Source organism: Bubalus bubalis, chromosome 15, assembly GCF_019923935.1.
Source record: "Bubalus bubalis isolate 160015118507 breed Murrah chromosome 15, NDDB_SH_1, whole genome shotgun sequence".
Taxonomy (NCBI): domain Eukaryota; kingdom Metazoa; phylum Chordata; class Mammalia; order Artiodactyla; family Bovidae; genus Bubalus; species Bubalus bubalis.
The window spans coordinates 60,283,866-60,305,787 of NC_059171.1; the positions used below are offsets into that span (position 1 = coordinate 60,283,866).

The 21,922-nt window shown below is 44.7% G+C and overlaps 2 protein-coding genes across 6 annotated transcripts in view; one reads left to right on the forward strand and one right to left on the reverse strand.

Annotated features, from left to right (window-relative positions):
* The window catches only part of RGS20 (regulator of G protein signaling 20), a 50,588-nt gene extending 36,415 nt beyond the window's left edge, over positions 1–14,173 (reverse strand). Inside the window, exon 1 of the mRNA XM_044928764.1 lies at positions 13,818–14,173. Coding sequence (XP_044784699.1) covers positions 13,818–13,982 — 165 coding nt within the window. The 5' untranslated portion in view covers positions 13,983–14,173. The remainder of the gene's footprint in view (positions 1–13,817) is intronic.
* The window catches only part of ATP6V1H (ATPase H+ transporting V1 subunit H), a 72,674-nt gene that overhangs the window by 10,166 nt on the left and 40,586 nt on the right, over positions 1–21,922 (forward strand). For 2 of the 5 annotated variants that reach the window (XM_006076988.3, XM_006076990.3), the window contains exons 1-4: positions 16,590–16,769; positions 19,008–19,154; positions 20,395–20,497; positions 21,434–21,523. In XM_006076988.3, coding sequence (XP_006077050.1) covers positions 19,042–19,154; positions 20,395–20,497; positions 21,434–21,523 — 306 coding nt within the window. In that variant the 5' untranslated portion in view covers positions 16,590–16,769; positions 19,008–19,041. Of the gene's footprint in view, positions 1–16,589; positions 16,799–16,831; positions 16,979–19,007; positions 19,155–20,394; positions 20,498–21,433; positions 21,524–21,922 lie in introns of those variants that run through there. The other 3 variants (XM_044928761.1, XM_044928763.1, XM_044928762.1) reach the window with 3 other exon arrangements.

A 21,922-nucleotide genomic window follows, 5' to 3' on the forward strand; every position in this document is an offset into this window, starting at 1 on the left:
GGAAATGTGCTTATTATTTACTGACACCAGTGACAGTAATCTATGACAGCGATGATGTTGACTCATAGTCTCCAAATGACTATGATAGTTTCCAGTTGTAATTAAGTACATCTGACCACACTGATTCTCTGTGATCAAAATTCCAATGTCTCATTCTTCTCATACTCAGTGAGTAGTGAAGATTCCAAGACTAGTTATGCTTCCAAACCCGCAGATGAGATTGAATGACTGAGTTCAACTCTATAGGTACTAAGTCAATTCATCACATGGCTGTTAATTCTCTATTTCCCTATTAAATTGCTTAGTTCTCTGAGGTCCTAAAAGAATAATAAAAACTCTATAATAGCCTGGTTTACCTGAACCTAAGGAATAGTATTTTGGGGCTTCCCAGGTGGCTCAGTAGTAAAGAGGCAGGGAATGCAAGAGATGCAAATTCAATTCCCGGGTCAGGGAAGATCCCCTGGAGGAGAAAATGGCAACCCGCTCCAGTATCCTTGCCTGGGAAATCCCATGGAGAGAGGAACCTGGTGGATTACAGTCCATGGGGTCGCAGAGTCAGATGTGACTGAGCACGACGCAAGGAATAGTATTTTAGGGCCTAACAGAGAAGCTTCTGATAATTTACTTAGTGAGGGATTTACACCAAAGTTTTAGGAGAGTCGGCCTCATAAAAGTCAGGCACCTTTGGTAAGTTAAATCCACGGAATGCGGAATATTGTTATTCTGAAATGAAATTCAATATAGTTGACTCTGTGTGATGTCCAAAGTTTCTATTTATTTATTTTTTTGCAAGAAAGCTTTCAGTCTTAGTACGGCAAGGCTTCCAAAATGATTGACAGCTATAGTCTAATGTATTTGTAAATCATGCATTTCTTTTTCACTTCATGTAAAGTTTCTCTTAAGAAGATAAAGGAGCAGGTCAAGAAGGATTTATATAAAATTCTGTAAAGCAATTACCCTTCGATAAAAAAATAAATTAAAAAAAGGATTTATGTTGTGATATTTAATCCCAAGACTTTTCAAGATTTGATGTCAGTAACTTCAAGAAATGAAAAACTCTTTTGTTAAAACCCTAAGAGCTGGTGGAGACCAGTGCAAGCTTGACTGGTGCAGGTGACAGAGACGCTCACGATCAGCAGTGTTCTCTTTCTTCACTGTGCTGTTGTTGTTCTTTTAGTCTCCAAGTCATGTCCAGCTCTTTGTGACCGCATGGACTGCAGCACCCCCAGGCTTCCTGTCCTTTACTATTTTTCCAGAGTTTTCTCAAACTCATGTCCATCGAGTCGGTGATGCCATCCAACCATCTCATCCTCTGTCGCCCCCTCCTCCTCCTGCTCTCAATCTTTCCCAGCATCAGGGTCTTTTCTAATGAGTTGACTCTTCGCATCAGGTGGCCAAAATATCAGACCAGTGTGTATGTGTATATGAAGTTTCCAATACCGTTGTCATTTGAATCCTAAACACACATAACACTAACCCCAGACCTAAACCTTGGCCCTGCCTTATAGTGGAGACCCAGGGACTTCTCTGGTGGTGGAGGGGTTAAGAGTGCAGGGGGTGAGAATTTGATCCCTGGTCTGGGAGAAAAGATTCCACATGGCTCTGAGCCAAAAAACTAAAACATAAAGCAAAAGAAATATTGTAACAAATTCAGTAATGATTTTAAAAATGGTGCACATCAATTTTTTTTTTTTTAAGTGGAAATGCAGAGCAGAATCCACAGAGGAAGCTCTAGAGCTTGAGGTCCTCCCAACTGTGCACTTCAGCATTCCCCATGGGACTGCCCGGCTCATTAATTAAAGTACAGCTACCTCCTTCACAGGTCCCACCTTGGCATCTACACTGAGCTTCTGTCCAGTCTAATCCACTCCCACCTTGCATGAGGGGTGATCTCTCTGCTGGCAAATGTGATCATGTTACTCTCTCCATCTAACCATTCAGTGGCTCCTGGTGTCTCTGCAGGACTCAGTGGGGGCATAGAAGACCTTTCCTGATTTATTGGTACTCTGCTGATTCACCCAAGTTTCTCACTGTTCTTTTATACTCAAAGTTCCAATTATTTTAAGATTCCTTCAGTTCCTAAAATCCCCTTGTTCATTCACATTCCTGTTCTTTGTGTAGACTGTTGCCTCTACTGCAGTCCCTCCCCTTTCCCCATGGAGGCCTCCTTTTCTCTCCAAGGGCCATCTCCCACTCACCTTAGATGCCATTTCCTTGGGATCTCGCCCAAGATGGGTTAGCGGCCTGTCTGCTTTCTCTGACCACAGCACTTCCTGCCCTGTGTTGTAACACTGACTGTTCATTTCCCCTGAGTCTCCAAGCCCCAGTGTATGTCAGAACTGTGCCTTACTCAGACCTGTGTCTCCAAAACCTAAAGCCGTCCTGGGATGGAATGTGTATCCACATTTTTTCCCAAATGAATGAACTTGGGAATGACATGACCTGAGTTTGAGGCTTGTGGAGGCTGGGTAATGGGTTGCTGTTTAGTCGCTAAGTTGCTATAGTCGTGTCTGACTCTTTGTGACCCTATGGACTGTAGCCCGCCTGGCTTCTCTGTTCATGGGAATCTCCTGGCAAGTATACTGGAGTGGGTTGCCATTTTCTCCTCCAGGGGATCTTCTCGACCCAGGGATCGAACCCATGTCCCCTGTACTGCCAGCAAATTCTATACCACTGAGCCACCTGGGAAGCCCATGGGGAATGGACACTTAGGGTTTTATCATGCTATTTTTCTCTGCTTTTAGGTATATTTGACGTTTTTTGTAACAAGAAGATCTTACAAAAGACATGGTGTTTAACTTATCAAGGACGTGTCTCAGTTCAGTTCAGTTCAGTCGCTCAGTCATGTCTGACTCTTTGTGGCCCCATGAATCACCATCTCCCAGAGTTCACTCAAACTCACATCCATCGAGTCAGTGATGCCATCCAGCCATCTCATCCTCTGTCATCCCCTTCTCCTCCTGCCCCCAATCCCTCCCAGTATCAGGGTCTTTTCCAATGAATCAACTCTTCGCATGAGGTGGCCAAAGTACTGGAGTTTCTGCTTTAGCATCATTCCTTCCAAAGAACACCCAGGGCTGATCTCCTTTAGAATGGATTGGTTGGATCTCCTTGCAGATATGTCTCACGTCTTCTTAAATTGCAGAAGACCAGAAACAATAGTATAGAAGCAGTCCCAATTCCCTGCACACACCTCAAGGATATGAGTTTATGAAATGAGTGTTTGGAGAAGGCCTGATGCAGAGGGGAACACGAGCCAGAGCCTGCACTTCATTTGTCCCCATCGATCAGGCCAGATCCACCAGTGTCACAGCGGAGGACACGAAAGCCAACAAACAGGACAGCAAGAACAAAAGCAGCCATTGTTCCATCCAAAGTGCACAGTCTGTGACGGCCGGGAGGACTGCTTGCGCTTGTGCTTCCCCACTGGTTCCTTGTGAACCGGGTTTTGTGTGAGCCTCACTCAGGCTGCACGGGCTCCCTCCCTCTCCGCCTGGCTGCCCGGCTGCCTGAGAACTTGTCAGCTGGCCCTGATTTCTTTCAGTTGGACTCACTGGATGGCTTTACCCGGCATTTTAAAAAGACTGTTTTTCTTGAGGAAGCTGGAGGTTGGCACCTATTTGAAATGACACATCTTGGGGCCATTCAGGATTTGTAACTATCTTTAATTTCCCTCGGGACATGAGACATTGGCTGAAGAAAGATTTTAACAGTGACCTCACCTGATGTGAAGAGCCGATTCATTGGAAAAGACTTGGATGCTGGGAAAGATTGAAGACAAGAGGAGAAAGAGGTGACAGAGGGCGAGATGGTTGGATGGCATCACCGAATCAAAGGACATGAGTTTGAGCAAACCCCAGGAGACAGTGAAGGACAGGGAAATCTGGCATGCTGCAGTCCATGGGGTTACAGGGTCGGACACGACAGCAGCTGAACAACAAGTTAAAGAGGTCAAGAGAAAACATCTCTGATTAGGGTCTCAGGAAGCAGAGCAATAATGCAATTCTATTAACTAATCCATCAGCCAATCAGTGTTGACTTACAATGTGCCCAGCAGGTGGAAGCCCATTTTGTAGGGGGAAATAAACAGGTTAACACCTGGTTATTGGAGACTGTGTGCCTGCGTGCTCAGTTGTGTCCAGCTCTTGGAGACCCCATAGACTGTAGTCTGCCGGGCTTCTCTGTCCATCAAATGGGCTACAAATCAAACATGTGGGTCTGGGGAGTTTACCAGGATGACAGGGCTAATAGGAAACCTGGATCCTTGGGTACAGGCTGTTTTTTTAAAATTCAAAGTATCTGATAAAAAAAGAACCAATCAAATGAAATTCTGTCTGGCAGGTATTACTGTCTTGATTTTATAGGTGGTAAAACTCAGAGAATTAAAGCTAACTTGGACCTAAATTCAAACCCAATTCTTGCCATTCCAAAGACACTGCTTTAGGTCCTCACTCTGGTGGCAGCTTGGCCCTGGCCAGGAAGCACAGAACAGGACACCTGCAGCTGGGATAAAGAGGTCTTCAATTTATCAGACTCCAATTAGTTATTAATACACTGGAGCCTCAAGTTTCACTAGCTTGAGATCCTGCACCGCTTGAATTTCCGCCATTCACCGTTCCTCACTCCCTTCGGTCTTTTACAAAACAGAGCAGAGCCATCCTGCTCTTGGGATCCTCAGTGTGGTCACTGCATCTGTGCCTGCGATGGAGGGCTGGGTGCCAAGAGAGCAGCTGAGTGCTGAATCCTGACTCAGCAAGAAGGCATTTGAAAATGCAGTCAGTTTTCTGCTTCCACGATTACCTACAATCCAAAGGCACTCTATTTTTTCCCTTTTTTGATGTCATTTATGGAAAAAGAGGGAGAAGGCAATGGCACCCCACTCCAGTACTGTTGCCCGGAAAATCCCATGGATGGAGGAGCCTGGTAGGCTGCAGTCCATGGGGTCGCTAAGAGTCAGACACAACTGAGCGACTTCACTTTCACTTTCCACTTTCATGCATTGGAGAAGGAAATGGCAACCCACTCCAGTGTTCTTGCCTGGAGAATCCCAGGGACGGAGAAGCCTGGTAGGCTGCAGTTCATGGGGTCGCACAGAGTTGGACACGACTGAAGCGACTTAGCAGCAGCAGCATGGAAAAAGAGAGCCTGTTTCTGACAGATGAGCCCAGCAGAGTTCTCCTGGCCTTTGGTCAAGACTGCGCAGAACACAGGAGGTTCTGAAGTGAAGGGGTGATGCAGGGCGGCCGGCTTCTTTGTAACCAGAGGTAGAATCTGGTGCCTGATGGGCTTGGGGCTGGACCAGGCTGCAGCATGGCTTCAGGGGAGGCGCCAGAAACAGCCACACACACCAGGTCTCTCTCATGCTCAGGTTTTATTTGCCCCAGATTATGCTACTGGGGCTCCACACTTGTGGACCTAATATTAGCAGTCCATGCACATTTTGTGATGGGAACAATATATTAGTTCATTCATATCTAAGTAAACTTAGATGAGCAAACTCCAGGAGATAGTGAAGGACAGGGAGCCTGGCATGCTGCAGGCCATGGGGTCGCAAAGGGTTGGACACGACTTAGCAACTGAACAACAACAACACATCTAAGCACCAAATGAACTTGAACTTTATTTTCTTTCCTAATGGGAGAAGTCAGGCCAGAGTGAGAGGATGAGGTGCCCCAGGTGTGACTGGGGGTGTTGGGGAAGGTTTGAGGTGAGGGGTTGGTGCAGGCTAATGGCCGTGGCGCCTGGGAGACCTTCTTAGCTTCCTTCCCTCATGTCCTCCCCTCCTCATCTGCCTCCCTCTGTGTTATCAGGATTCAGGAGGGGTGAAGAGGGGCCCCCCAAAGCCTGGGCTTCCCCAGGGGCCAAAACATGGTGGACAGGTCTGGGGCTGGAACTCTGGGAAAGGGGAGACCTTGATGACACTATTGAGTTGTTAAAAACAGTTTGCAGCTATTTTTAGGAAAAGACAAGAACAGAAAAAAGGCAGTGTTAGGACATGGCTCTTAGTTCCTGATTAATATGCTTATAATCCAGCAAACTTGTTCTGCATGTACTTAATTGCACGTATGTACTTAATTACCTGAAAGCATCTACGTAATTAAGTACATATCCTCCTACGATGGCGCAGATGGCAACACTCTGAGCTTTCCACTGAAAACTTAAAAAAAAAAAAATCTCCTTCACAACACACGGCTTTCCCGGCAAACGGTCACAGACAAAAGACTTACCTATACGCAGGTTGCAGAGGCAGAGAGAGTAGACTTACTACACAATTGGGAAAGGTGGTGTGAAATTGCTAATATCAGATGCTTGGACCATTTCTTTCTGTGGAAAATTCTGAAAGAGATGGGAATACCAGACCACCTGATCTGCCTCTTGAGAAATTTGTATGCAGGTCAGGAAGCAACAGTTAGAACTGGACATGGAACAACAGACTGGTTCCAAATAGGAAAAGGAGTTCGTCAAGGCTGTATATTGTCACCCTGCTTATTTAACTTATATGCAGAGTACATCATGAGAAACCCTGGACTGGAAGAAACACAAACTGGCATCAAGATTGCTGGGAGAAATATCAATAACCTCAGATATGCAGATGACACCACCCTTATGGCAGAAAGTGAAGAGGAACTAAAAAGCCTCTTGATGAAAGTGAAAGTGGAGAGTGAAAAAGTTGGCTTAAAGCTCAACATTCAGAAAACGAAGATCATGGCATCTGGTCCCATCACTTCATGGGAAATAGATGGGGAAACAGTGGAAACAGTGTCAGACTTTATTTTTCTGGGCTCCAAAATCACTGCAGATGGTTATTGCAGCCATGAAATTAAAAGACGCTTACTCCTTGGAAGAAAAGTTATGACCAACCTAGATAGCATATTGAAAAGCAGAGACATTACTTTGCCAACAAAGGTCCGTCTAGTCAAGGCTATGGTTTTTCCTGTGGTCATATATGGATGTGAGAGTTGGACTGTGAAGAAGGCTGAGCGCTGAAGAATTGATGCTTTTGAACTGTGGTGTTGGAGAAGACTCTTGAGAGTCCCTTGGACTGCAAGGAGATCCAACCAGTCCATTCTGAAGGAGATCAGCCCTGGGTGTTCTTTGGAAGGACTGATGCTAAAGCTGAAACTCCAGTACTTTGGCCACCTCATGAGAAGAGTTGACTCACTGGAAAAGACCCTGATGCTGGGAGGGATTGGGGGCAGGAGGAGAAGGGGACGACAGAGGATGAGATGGCTGGATGGCATCACCAACTCGATGGACGTGAGTCTGAGTGAACTCCGGGAGTTGGTGATGGACAGGGAGGCCTGGCGTGCTGTGATTCATGGGGTCGCAAAGAGTCGGACACGACTGAGCTACTGATCTGATCTGATCTAATGTTTTATTCATTCCATGTGGTCCTATTTTGCTCAACTATTTTTTTTTTAACATCACCTCCAGCAACCTTTCCTGATAACTTAGAGGTAAAAACAGTCATGTCTCCGTGAATCTGGGTGGTTAGGTGACCCACACTGGATCCATCTGGTCTGACTCAAGACAGCAGAGAGGGTCACATGAAGCCTTCACCATCCACTCCAGTACTCTTGCCTGGGATATTCCATGGGCAGAGGAGCCTGACAGGTGACAGCTGATGGAGTCACAAAGAGTAGGACACGACTGAGCACACACAATGGACAGAAAGATGCTAGAACTCAAACACTGAAAGCAAGTCTGTCTCCTTCGAGTACCTGGGTGTCCTGGGAAGGCCACACACTGGTTCAAAGTTACAGTCGCTCCAAATGTGTGCTGGACAACTGTTTAAGGTTGTCTCACAGCCGACAGGACTGCCAGGACCGGCTTGATCCAGGGGTGGGTACCAGACCCCACTGGACTCGACTCCTGGGAACTGGCAGTGAGGACGTGGCGAGCAGACTCTTCCACAGACCCCTGGGGTCAGGTTCCTGAGCTGCCAGCTCCTGCCATTTCCTTTTATCCTCCAGTCAGGTGCAATCTGAACAGGCAGCTGCAAACACATGTTGAGACTAGACTTATGATATTTAAATCATTCCTCAGTCTGTTTTTGAATAATAGTTCTTGAAATTGTCTCTTATTTGAGAACTGCTGTGTTGCTATGCTCCATCATGTCTGATTCTTTGCGACCCTATGGACTGTAGCCTGTCATGTTCCTCTGTCTGTGGGATTCTCCAGGAAAGAATACTGGAGTGGGTTGCTATTTCCTTCTCCAGGGGACCTTCCCGATTCAGGTATTGAACTTGCATCTCCTGCATTGGCAGGCGTATTCTTTACTGCTGAGCCACTAGGAAGCCCTACAGGGGTATTCTTTACTGCTGAGCCACTAGGAAGCCCTACTTGAGAATAAATCCTGGTGATTTTTAATGCTGAAAATTCAGCCTCACATAAGCAAAATATATTCCTTTGGAAAAACATATTTGGTTACATCACTAATGTCAAGTTAAATTACATAGTCTGCAATTTGGGTTTTACTCTTGAATATCTGAATATATTCCAAGGTTTAAACTATTATCTTTCAAAAGAGTTGCTACATTTTAAAATTACTTTCTTCAGTCATTTTAAATGCAGTAATTATAAAGCCATTCTGTAAAGTTTCTAACTCCAGGCTACGATGCCTCCCAGCCTGCAGAGAAGCCCTGTGTGGCTTCTATCACAGCACCCGGGAAGTGAAGACATGTTTGAGAATCCTGAGACACCAAGGAATAAGAGGCTTCTTATCTTGTGCCCTGAGTCTGGTGTGATGGGTAAAGACAGGAAGCCCTACAAAGCCATTGATTTTAGAATCACTGTCATTTATTCATGTGCTCAGAAACTCTAGGTTTACATTCTCAAGAACAAAAGCAAACTCAGGCTAAGTTAGAAAGCTACATAATGCAATACACTCTTGATTCTCATTCAGAAAAAACTTCAGAGGAGCGAAGAAACCTGTTAAAATGCTGTCTACCTTTGCTAAAACAAGCCACCTGGTGGCACCAGTGGAGACGTTTGCCACTAAAATATAACCCAGTGGGAAAACCCAATTTTTTTTTTTTTTTTGGAGCAGAGCAAGGTTTACTACAGGGTCCTGCAAGGAGATGTGTTGCTCATGCCCTGAAAAGCTCATGACCTGAGCTCCCAGGAGGGTTTCAGCAAAGCATTTTTAAAAGCCAGGTTGCTGGGAGCAGGTGTTGGGTGGCAGGGTGTGAGATGAGCTGGTGTGCGATTCTCTGATTGGGCTGATGGTAAGGTCACAGGAGATGTCACCGGGTCACGGGCTCACAAGATCAGTCCTTAGGCTCCAGGAGGCCTGGGGCTGTGTGCTCACAGTCCTCAAGTAGTCAACATCTTCCATTTGATGGAGGGTTTTTACATCTGCAAAACAACTCAGGAAATGTGCTATATGCAGGGAGAAGCTACAGCAGAGGGAAGGACTGAAGGCCTGTCTCTGCTTCCCAAAGCCCCACATTTGGGGGCAGTGGGGAGGGGGTGTCCTGCTCCGTTAGAATTCCTCCCTTTTCTTTGATACTTCTCAACCTTGAGGAGAACAAAGAAAACCCAATCTTTAATGTAAAACTCTGAAAGACAATTATTTAAGCATTAAAAAAAAATTGTAAACATGACCAAAACTTTATTTAAAAGTTTTTATCTAAAATGTTGAAGAATAGGACTGATGTGGGTCTTTTTTGTACACTATTATTTTCAGAGTAGAAAAATCTTTACTTCCACTGTGGAGAATGGAGAGGCTGACATTGGGTTTTAGGAAGCAAACAGTTGGCTTCTCCATGATATTCCCAGCGGAGGAGAGAATTGCATTTTCCCAGAAGCCTCCTTGATGATAATTAATGGAAAACAGTTAATGACCCAACTCTTTAACCTCAGAGGACTGACTTTTTCAGGTCAATTGAAAAGTACAGATTATAATTGTACATTTTTTATGCCAGTATTTATATATATATATATATTTATATATATATATGTATATGTATATTTTAAAGGTGCATTCTTTTAAAATTGAAATACAGTTGATATACAATATAATGTTTCAGGTGTATAGCAAAGTGATTCAGTTCTGTATATATGTATATATATTCTTTTTCAGATTCTTTTCCACTGTAAGTTATTACAAGATATTGAGTAGAGTTCCCTGTGCTAGGTGTATATTTGTTAATCCCAGACTCCTAATTTATACCCCTTCCCAGCCATTCACTTTGAAATTGAAAATTGATCACTATTTCATCGATTACGGTGAAAGGCATTAGCTGGTATCTTAGATGCTTCATCAAGTTAAGATAGAGTCCAGATTAACTATCTAAAACTCTAGGGTGATAACACTACTCTTTTTGACAGGCTGAAAATAGTTTTGCTCTTTTTTTTTTTTTTTTTTTTTGCAGCACCATGCACCATGTGGGATCTTAGTTCTCTGACCAGAGGTTGAACTTGAGCCCCCAGCTTTGGGAGCAAGGAGTCTTAACCACTGGACTGCTAGAGAAGTCCCCAACAGTTTTGCTCTTGAAAGTGAAAGTCACTCAGTTGTGCCCGACTCTTTGTGACTCTATGCACTGTAGGCCACCGGGCTCCTCTGTCCATGGGATTCTCCAGGCATGAATACTGGAGTGGGTAGCCATTCCCTTTTCTCGGGGATCGTCCCAATCCAGGGATTGAACCTGCATCTCCTGCATTGCAGGGGGATTCTTTACCACTGAGCCACCAGGGAAGATCCCCATAGTTTTGCTCTTAATGCCACACCACTGACCTGGCTTCTGTGAGCCAGAAACTGAGCAGCAGGAGAACTCTTTACATGTTTCTAAGGACGACACCACGGACTTTGTTATGGTCCCCATAAAAGGAAGACAATGTAGCTATGGTCACTGAGAACTCAGAGTCCCTGGGTCCGGAGCCTGGGGAACCCTCCTCCTGCTCACCTGGAATCACCTGCAGGGGGACCTGAGGATTGCTCGCCAAGGATGGAGCACGACAGACTTCCAGATGAGCCTTTCCTTAGGCAAGTTTGTGAGCCTCTCAGTTGTTAATTACTACAGAATTCTTTTCAGAGGGCCTTCACAAAGGTAAGAACCAACTCTGTCCTTGGGGAACTCGCTCTTTCACAACTGGAGACAGGACAGGATAACTTTGTCTTCTGAATACACCCATGTATATGTATATGGTGCTGGATATTGGAAGCATAGTTCCTTTCTTGCTAAGAGATTTTTCCTTTCTTCTTTCTGCTCCCTGCATTTGCCATAAAAAGCTCCCTTGTCTTGGTAGGTACCTTTGGGGGCCTTGGAGTTTCTCTCCCCTTTCAGTGTGTAATGTCTCACAGTAAGGGCTTTGATGGGCTTCTCAAGGGGTCACACACCTGGACCAGGAGAGCACCTAAAAGTCTGCACTCTCAGAGGGACAGCAATTAAAATGACGTTGAAAATAATTTTATGTAGAAAATTTTCTGGTCTAAGCTCTGATCACTTTTATTACTGGGAAAGAATGCACACATGTGTATGCATCTATCTGTATTGACAGATGGATGGGTAGATAACTGCTCACCAGCGTGGCTGTAAAGTTTCCTCTCTCTCACTTTTATCACTAAAAAGAGTGCCCGGTCCAGGGAGCACCCCATCTCCCACTCGGTCTCTGTGCTCTGAATGGAAGGAAGCAGAAATCCTGGTGGAGAAAAACTAAACCCGATGAAGCCAGTTCGTAAGTGTGTGTCTGTCTGTGTACATGTGTAGGTGGAAAGATGTTAATTTATTTTGTAGTAAATTAGCAGTTTTGTTGGGCTCTTTGGGGAGAATGCACAGATAAATCACTACTGAGGATGCTGGCTTCCAGCCTGAGAAATTACAGCCTGCTTCTAAAGCACAGCCAGAATCTATCGACTTAGTAACGAAGTCAGTGTCAGAAAAAACCTGGGTTCTAATCACCACTTAGCTGACTGCACACATGTAACAGTGGTTTTTACAAACATGCTTTCTCATCTCTAAAATAGGTTTGACCACCTCAGTATTTCTGACCTAATGAAATGGGTTAAGAATCCAAATAAAAAAGAACAACAAGAAGAACCACAATAGACAACACATTTATGCAACACAAATGAATTGTTATTTTCAGTCTAACCTGCCTTTGGAAGGCTTTTTTTTTTTTACACATTTAATTCTGAAATTATTATAGATTCACTGGAAGTTTCACAAAAGAATGTACACACAGTGGTTCCGCACACTTTTCACGCAGTTCCACCCAATGGAAACTTCATAAATTGTACAACATCAAAGCTAGGAGACACATTGGTACAATTCTAAGAGCTCATTCAGATTTCATAAGTTTGTATGCACTCGTGTGTGCGTGTGGTGGGGAGGGGTTGCCATTTTCTTCTCCAGAGGATCTTCCTGACCCAGGAATGGAACCCGCATCTCCTGCATTGGCAGGTGAATTCTTTACCACTGAGTCACATGGGAAGCCCTACAGGTGAGTGTAGTTCTATGCAATTTTAACACATGTGGAGGTTCGTGTAACCACTGAAATTAAGTGTACCTTCCTATTGTACCACTGAAATCAACTACCTTCCTATTGAAAAAGCTTCCCAATGACTTAACAAACAAACAAACAACTTCTCCTTGTACCAGTTGGTTAAAATAACACCGGGGAGGAACTTCCTTGGTTTTCCAATGGTTAGCACTCCATGCTACCAATGTGGGGGGCCTGGGTTCCATTCCTGGTCTGGGAACCTAGATCCCATATGCTGTATGGTGCAGTCAAAAGATAAAACAAAAATCTTTGGGGAAAGGGCAGATCTGGATAATTAGAATCTGCAAATACATGATTATTGTGAGGATATGAGCCAAGGCACAGGCACAGTTTCTAGTGCTGCAGAATCTGGACAGGTCTTCAGTTGTAGAATTTATCAGCATTTACTTCTGAGCTCTGATCATTATTCGTCACAGGCATTGACATATGTCCATCCCCCTCCACACCAAATAGCCTTTTAAGAGGTGCTTCTATTAATAGTTAAGAGGATTGACAGTCTTAAAATGTACTATCTGCAAAGATACACACAACGCTAAGTAGGAAAATGATTACTCTTTGGGGAAATCACGTTGTCTAGTGATAGAAATTCATGCTTAAGAAATTCAGCTAGGAAACTATGACTTTAGGAAAAACACCCTTAGTTCCTAAATGGTCTTTCATGCCTATTAGTTTTACCAAATTTTTTTTTTCCCTCAAGCAATTTTGGTGGAAAGCAATCTACACTTTTTCATTGGTGGCGTTTTAGTCACTCAGTTGTGTCCAACTCTTGCAACCTCGTGGACTGTAGCCTGCCAGGCTCCTCTGTCGATGGGAGTTTCCAGGCAACAATGCTAGAGTGGGTTGCGGTTTCTTTCTCCAGGGTATCTTCCCAACCCAGGGACTGAACCCGGGTATCTTACATCTCCTGCATTGCAGGTGGACTCTCTACTGACTGAGCCATGAGGGAAGCCCATATTTTTTTCATTACTACATGGGATATAACTTGTATGTCAGAATATCTAAGCACTGATAATAGCCATAGAAATCTATGTCTAGGTTTTCTGCTTTTTAAGACAATACTTCCTGAAACAAACAAACAAAATGTAGTCATTTGCCGTTGTAAAGGGAAGCTGTTTAGGTTGGAGAAAACTGCATGAATCAGGTTGTTATCAAAGTTCTAGTTTTTCTCTTGGGTTTAGTTTGGAAGCCTTTTTGATAAATCATCAATAACGTAAAGTGAGCGCTGACACTAAAGCTTGCTTATGGTTTTATATTCTTTCTGGATAAACCCTTTCCTTGCCAAGAAGGGTCACGGACTGGGGAGATGGTCTTACCTTGACATTGTGCGTGGCTGTGGCACATCCTTCATTTTCCACGGTTTGGTGAACGTTCACATTATATGCCTCAGTCCATGGCGGAGGCAGAAATCGTATCCGCCTCAATGGTCTGGAGAAATGTTTCTGGTGGCCCCGTTGGTTGTCTTGGGAAAGCCTGGGCATGTTTTTACAATAAAGCCTCAAACGAGTCCTGTAGCTTGATTTTAACAATACCAGCCCAGGGTCCACTCTATTTCTCTTCCTTTGGCTGGTGCTGGGCCATCGCTTAGTCTGCTGGGGGCCTCCCTGTAAAGTCGCATCCGTCAAAGCAAGAGGATTATCTGTGTTGTGGGTCAGCAGTTTATCCACGGTCCGTGGGCTCTATTCCAGGATGAGCCTCTGATTTTGAGAGTCTACGTATGTTCTGACTGCCCTCTACAGGTTGCAAGTGAAGTGAAAGTGAAGTTGCTCAGTTGTGTCTGACTCTTTGTGACTCCATGGATTGTAGCCTACCAGGCTCTTCATCTCTACAGGTAGCAACATACTCCTAATTCAAATTTAATGCTAGATCCAAACTGAAAGAAATGATTCAAGTGATATATTGCTTAGTATATCATGATAAAGGAAATAGATCATGTGGTAATATTCTGCGTTTGTAGTGTGTGATATGTGAAAAATTTGGACCATACTCTCGAGAGGCAGAGGAGCCACTTTATCTCGGTCTCTTAAAAGGTCCTTCTAGTAGCAGTCAGCTTTGTGGCTGGAAATGCTTGCTACACTCATAACCACACTTCACTTCAAGGATTATCACTTTTTATGTATGTCATGTAGAATTAATTGAGGACTTCCCTGGTGGCTCAGATGGTAAAGAATCCACTTGCAGTGCAGAAGACCTGGGTTTGATCTCTAGTTTGGGAAGATCCCCTGGAGGAAGTCATGGAAAACCACTCCAGTGTTCTTTCTGGAGAATTCCCATGGACAGAAGAACCTAGTGGGCTACTGTCCATGGGGTCACAAAGAGTTGGACACGACTGAGCGACTAAGCACAGCACAGCACAGCATTAATTGAAGTCATTTCCTTATGTGATAGTCATCTAGCCATAAAGTCAAAACTTGGCTTCTACATCATACTTCCTTTTTGTAAAGTGCTTTATAAATATCAGATTATTGGACTTTTCCTGGTGGTCCAGTGGTTAAGTCTCTGCGCTTCCACTGCAGGGGGCCTGGGTTTGATCCTTGGTCAAAGGTATCTAAGGCCCAGGTAGCTTCTGCTGGGTCTGGAGGGGTACAGAGGTAAGGACCCCAGGTATGCATTGCTGGGGACTATGAACTGAAGAAACTTCCTTTCATAACATAGTCCCAGGCCCCCAAAATGGATATATAAAACTAACATAAGTTGGACCTCACATCATGTTAAAAAATTAACTCGAAATGAATCATAGACCCAAATTTAAGAGTTAAGACTATAAAACTTTTAAAAGAAAACTTAGGAGAAAATATTTGTGATCTCAGATTAGGCAAAGCCTTCTTAGACATAATATCAAAAGTGCAAGTGACAAAAGAAAAAACAGGCAAACTGGATTTCATCAAAATGAAAACCTTTTGTTTTTCAAAGGACATCATCAAAAGAGTGAAAAGATACCCACAAAATAGGGTAAAATATGGCAAATCATACATACATAATAAGGGACTTATATCCAGAATATATAAAGAGCTCTTAAAAAAACAACTAGAAATGGGTGAATTTGTAAATAGACGTTTCTCAAAAGAAGACATGCAAATGGCCAAAAAACATATGAAAAGATGCTCACCATCTTTAGCAACTGGGGACATCCAAGTCAAAATCACCAAGGAGATACCAGTAGGTAGGCTTTAATCAAAAAGACAGACAATGACAAGCTTTAGTGAGGATGTCAAGCACTGGCACCCTCACACACTGCTGGGGGGAGTGTAAAGTGATACCTTCCCTTTGGAAAACAGGGTTACCATTCAATGTAGCAGTTCCCTTGTAGATATCCGCTGAAGCCAGAGAAGTGAAACGTGTTTACCAAACACTTGCATGCAAGTGTCCAGTACTGTAAATCAACCCACATGCCCATTAACTAGTGAAAGATAGACAAAGGTATACCCGCACAATGGAATATTTATTCATCTGTAAAAAGGAATGAAGTACTGATATGTACTGACACACGAATGAGCCTTGAACATATATGAAGTGAGAGAAGCCAATCACAAAATATCACATGTTGTATAATGCCACTCCTAAGATGTCCAGAATCGGCCAGTCCTTAGATACATAGAGGAGCAGCTGCCTAGGGCAAGAAGGTTTGGGGAGAGATGGAGAATGATGGCTAAAGAGTAAGAGGTTTCTCTTTGGGGCGATGAGAATGTTACAACACTGACTGCAGTGATGGTTGCCCAACTCTGAGAATGCAGTAAAAATCTGACATTTGGGATCTATGTCTCAGCATATGCTTCATAACTGAGACTCGTTTTAAGATTCGCTGATTTGTCAAATCAGCCTGATTCGCTGATTTGTCAAATCCAAGTGAAAGTTAACCGACTTCAAAGCTCTAAATTAACCTTTTCGGAATGACGGTTACGATAATGATCAATAAGCTTTGGCCCCGTTCTTCGCTTCTGGCGGCCCCCGGCTGTCCCGGGGACCGCCGGGTGTCCGGGTGGGGAGAGTCCCTGCATGCCTTGTAGGCGAAGGGCGCTCCGGGAGCCGTTTTGGGCCCTCCCGGCTTCCACCTTCCGCGCGGTCACGTGCCCCGGCTCACGTGACCGGCGCTCCTGTCATCCCGCCGCTGCCGCTCCGGGTTCCTCCAGCCTATTCCGCCCTCAACGTCTCCTCTGTGCGGGACCGCCCCCGCCGCCGCCTCCGCCTTCCAGTCCTCCGGACCGGGAGGATCCCCGACTCGGCTGTGACTCGGCGCCCGGACCGCCGCGTCCTCCTGCTTCTTTTGGGTGCGTCCGGGGGTCCCGCGGTTCGCGGGGTGAGGCTGCTCTCGGGTCGTTCCGGCTGCGGCCCCGGCCCTGCGAGCCTGCGGTTTCTCCGCGTCCCTGGCGCGCGCTGGCTTCCTCCTCTGCCCAGGCGCCTTCGGCCCCGGGTTCCCAGGTGTCTTTCCTTCCCGGCCTCAGCGGCGTTTGCGGAACCGCAGAGCCTCCCCCGCAGGGTAGGGCAGGGTAGAGCGTGGACGGGCGAGAGGTGCTTTCCCCGGGTCGGGGCCTCGGCTGTGGCCTGCGCGGGGTTCGGGTTGTCCAGGGCCTAGGTGACCGCCCGCCCGCAGGCACCGTCGCCCGCCGCGGGAGGGCCCGCCGAGGCTGGGCCGGCTCGATTCCGCGGTCCCAGTTTGGCCCGGGCGGAGCCTGTTTATGCTTGGCCCCGGCCGGTCCGCAATGCCTCTGTTTGTTTAGACAGCAAATCCTCAGATGTAGAGATTCCTTCCAGACTGACTTAAGGTCATTGGGACCCTGGAGAAGAATTTGGGTTGTGGTTTTAGCTTGGTTTTGGTCATAACTAACTGTGAGCTTTTATTTTGTAAACTGGATCTTATATTTTTTGTCGTGATACAAGCAGGCTTAAGCTTTTATCTTTAAGTTTAGGAGTGAGAATTACTTAAAACCCATTTTTGTGCATTCATATTATCAGATCCGTCTCCCATTGTTGACTGAGCCTAAAATGTAATCTCTGTTTCAAAAAATTCTCTCAATATTGATTTTGAAACTGCTATTTTGATTGAAAAAAGAAAGCTCTGCCTTCTAAGAGATCTTACATTCCCATTTTGAATGTTTTAATTTGAATAAAGTTATAAAAAGACATGTAGATTTTTCATGTCACTTTAAAATGGTGCTTAGTAAATGTAAAGAAAATAGTTGGTTCTATCTATATTATGCAAGTTCTTATTTTTACGTCTATCTCAACCGTATATTGGAGAAGGCAATGGCACCCCACTCTAGTACTCTTGCCTGGAAAATCCCATGGACAGAGGACCCTGGTGGGCTGCAGCCCATGGGGTTGCACAGAGTCAGACACAACTTAAGCGACTTAGCAGCAGCAGCAGCAACTGTATACGTTTAACATACTTTCTTATCTTGTAAGCCTATTCTAGTAAGTATGATTTCTGAATTCAGTATCTTATGAAAGTGAAAGGCGCTCAGTCCTATCCGACTTTTTGTGACCCCATGGACTATACAGTCCATGGAATTCTCCAGGCTAGAGTACTGGAGTGGGTAGCCTTTCCCTTCTCCAGGGCATCTTCCCAACCCAGGGATAGGTTTTGCGTATTGCAGGCAGATTCTTTACCATCTGAGCCAGGAGGGAAGCCCAATATCTTATGATTACTTTTAAAATCTTACTGCGGTATTAGTGCCAACAAATGGAAAACATTTCCTGGAAAAGTGAAAACCTATAGAGAACACTTTTATGGAGTAGTGCATAACTGGACAAGATTTGAAATATTAATGATGTTAATGTTTAGGCTTTTTATTTTTATTTTAATATATTTTATTAAGGGCTATAAAAATATCCAGAAAGATAAATAAATGTGATGTAATGGTATATGGCCTAATATGAAGAACTTGTTTTCACTGCATTGTTTTCCTTCACAATGGCCTTCAAATCACAGGAGGCAGTAATTCCATGCCATTTCCTCTTCTTTTATTACACACTGCAGAATTTCTGAATCAGTATCCCGCCCTCGATCTTCTCATTTATAAATCAAATTCATTTTCAATCCATTGTTTAGAGGGAGCGTATTTTTTTCTGTTCCACAAAGAGGACTTTTTTTTTCACTACTGGATCATAATGGAGTAGAGTCAGTTTCTCCCATAGTTGGCTTCTCTTAGTGTTGAAGGAAAAACCTGTTCCAGCTTGGCTCACCATTTTCACCAGAATTGTTTTTGACTTGCTCTTGGCAACTTGAGAACTCGAAATGAGTGAACTAAAAATTCTGAAGTTTTCTCAGTTAGGACGTCCAGAGATTCTGCTGCCACACTGGTACAGAGGCCGAGGGAGAGCCCCACTTCTGCCAGCCAGATTCTACCGTCTGAAGGAGCCCCAGCGGACCTGTTCAGGCTTTTTAATGTTTGAGATAAATGCTCCTAGAGATTATGGTGATAATGATGCTATTGATGATAATAGTAGCAGTTGTTAAAAAACAATCACACCTTGTATTCTGGTTTTGCCTTGCATGCAAATTGAAGATCGGTAGAAGAACAGTCAAGATCAGAAGTTTAGATGACCAAGATGGATATTCGGGGCGCTGTGGATGCTGCTGTTCCCACCAACATCATTGCCGCCAAGGCTGCGGAAGTCCGTGCGAACAAAGTGAACTGGCAGTCCTACCTGCAGTAAGTGCTGGTTTGCAGTGAATCAGGGCTGTCATGTGCCTGTGCTTCGGCCTTCTTCATGGTCATGCTTCTGTGAGAGGAACACTGGAAAAAGCCTAACAAATGTGGAAGAAAACACTTCCTCCTCAGAACTGTTAGCTGTCACCCAGCTTAGTGTGATGGAAACAGCTTGGGGCTCCAGTGGACAGGCTGTGCTGCTCACAGTGCTTAAAATTTTTTTTTTTAATATATGTATTTATTTTTGGCTGTGCTTGGTCTTTATCGCTTGGCTTGCATCCAGCAGGGGCTACTCTCTAGTTACAGCACACGGGCTTCTCATTGCAGTGGCTTCTCTTATTATGGAACATGGGCTGTAGAGTGTGGGGGCTCAGCAGTTGTGCACGGACTTAGCTGCCTTGTGTCGTGTGGGATCTTCCTGGACCAGGGATCGAACTGGTGTCCCCTGCATTGGCAGGTGGATTCTCTACCACTAGATCACCAGGGAAGCCCCTCATAAAGGTTTTAATTTGTCAACTGACTTAAAAAGGACTTTTGTTAAAAGCCTTTGCCTAGGTGCTAGGTAGAACTGCCGTTTAGATTCATAATTTGACCAGGTGAAAGGAGTAAATGTGCAGTCAGATGTGCCCTTGACAGAACTGCAGGGTCAGAGGGGCGTGGAGGAGGGTGGAATTGGAAGCAGGAAGCCCATTGGGTTGTGCCCATGGGGCTGAGCCACCCCCGAGGGGCATGGAAGAGGGTGTGATTGGAAGCCAGAAGCCTGCTGGGCTGTGGCCAGGGGACTGAGCCCCCCGAGAGGCAGGGAAGTGGGGAGCAGAGTGAGGTCAGGAGGAAGAATTGTCAGGACTGCCTGACTGGGCTGGCTGTCACAGAAGGGGCCAGAGCTGCTGACCTGTTAGGTTGGCTTGGGTGGGGACAGGCTGAGACCTGGCTAGTGCCCAGAGGTGGTATTTTACCGAGTTTCGGGGGACCAGGCCTGTGCTGACCACCTCATGTGAATTGTTTCATCTTCAGTCCAGCCCCTTAAAGACAATGTGGTTCTTGTTTGCATCCTGTGGGTCAGTGAGCTCAGGTCCTGGGAGGCCCCTGAGCAGGAGGTGGTACAGCTAAGCTCTGAAGACAGGTCTGTGGGTGCTGGGCCTGGGGTCAGTGCTCTCAGAGAGAGGAGAGAAGCATTCTGTATCGCTAGCTCATAGGGACCCTTCAGTCCTTACTGAACAGAAACCTCCTTCTCTCTTTCTAGGGGGCAGATGATTTCTTCTGAAGACTGCGAGTTCATTCAAAGATTTGAGATGAAAAGAAGTCCTGAGGAGAAGCAGGAGATGCTTCAGACTGAAGGCAGTCAGGTGATTGGTACAGATAGCAGACCACGAGCCCTGCCCTGGGTCATTAGACATTCTAGAGATTTTCTCAGTGATTCTTTGACATTCCTCTTAAGCAGGTGTCATAGTTTTACTAAAAATTCTCTTTTATTGGAAGGCATTTGAGTGATTTCTAGTTTTCTTTGTTAATTTTAGAAAAAATGTCATACTGTGTATATGTTCCTCCATCCTTTCCGGCATTTTCTGAAACTTTTTTTTTAAATAGAGTAGATTCCTGGCATGGAAATTACTGTTTCAAAGTATACAGTATTTTCCAAGTTGCTTAACATTTTTTTTTTAAAGAAAATTCTTTGTCTACTCTGTATTCTCACTAGAACAACATCTAACTCTGCCACCCATCAGATTTTCTGATATGGGGCCCTGATGGCCTGAAGGATCTGTCGTACAGGCTAGCCCAAATGTACAATCCTGGGAAGTGTGGGAGGAGGCATGTAATGAGTGCCAGTCTTGTTGAATTCTAGAGCGATCGTGACTCAGTTATTAAATTGTAGGATGGAAACTTCTGATTGCAGCACCTGAACTGAATTCCTGTACTTTTACTGCTTTGGTATTCTGCTTCCCCATAAATGCATAAGCCTTCCCAAAAGACCAAAAAAACCCAAACATCAAAACAAAAATTTTAAATTAGATTGTCTATGTAACTTCTTCTTTATGGTATCAAGCATTGATGATGGCTAGGTCTGTCTGTTTTAAAATAGTAAACATTTGATGTGATTAGAAATTATAAAAAATCTGATGTGAGTACGGCCCTCCTTGGTCACATATGTGTGAAAGAATGCATTTTCTATAACTGCGTCCTCATTTAGGCAAGAGAATAATATTTCACTGAAATTCCATTAGAGCATTGTATCTGCAGTTGAAAACAGTGATTAATGTTCATTTCCTTTTTTTTTTTTTTAGTGTGCTAAGACATTTATAAATCTGATGACTCATATTTCCAAAGAGCAGACAGTTCAGTACATACTCACCCTGGTGGATGATACACTGCAGGTGGGTGTCTTCCTCAGCAGACATGTTTGGTCCTCACCTTGTTGTGTTTTCCCAGGAGTAGCATTTCTGTAAGGTTTCACTTAAGCACTTGTTCGCTTTCAGGGTGTGATGGTGTGTTTTTCTTCACCGTGGGAGTTGTCGTTTGCTTATTATGGTGAAGACGGGGCTGTCCCCACACTGCACACTGGCTGTTGTTGTGGTTTGCAGGATGTTGGGGGACTGGTGTGTCTCTTTTCCACATTTCCTCTGAGTTCTGTGCTGAACATGGCAGGGCTTGATGTACCCCCACAGGCTTTCTGGATGCTCTGCGCACTCACAGATGACATGGCTCCTTCTCCTTTAGTCTTTCTACAGATTTCAGCATCCCTGTGTCCTGGTCCAGTGCCGGGTACTGGGAGC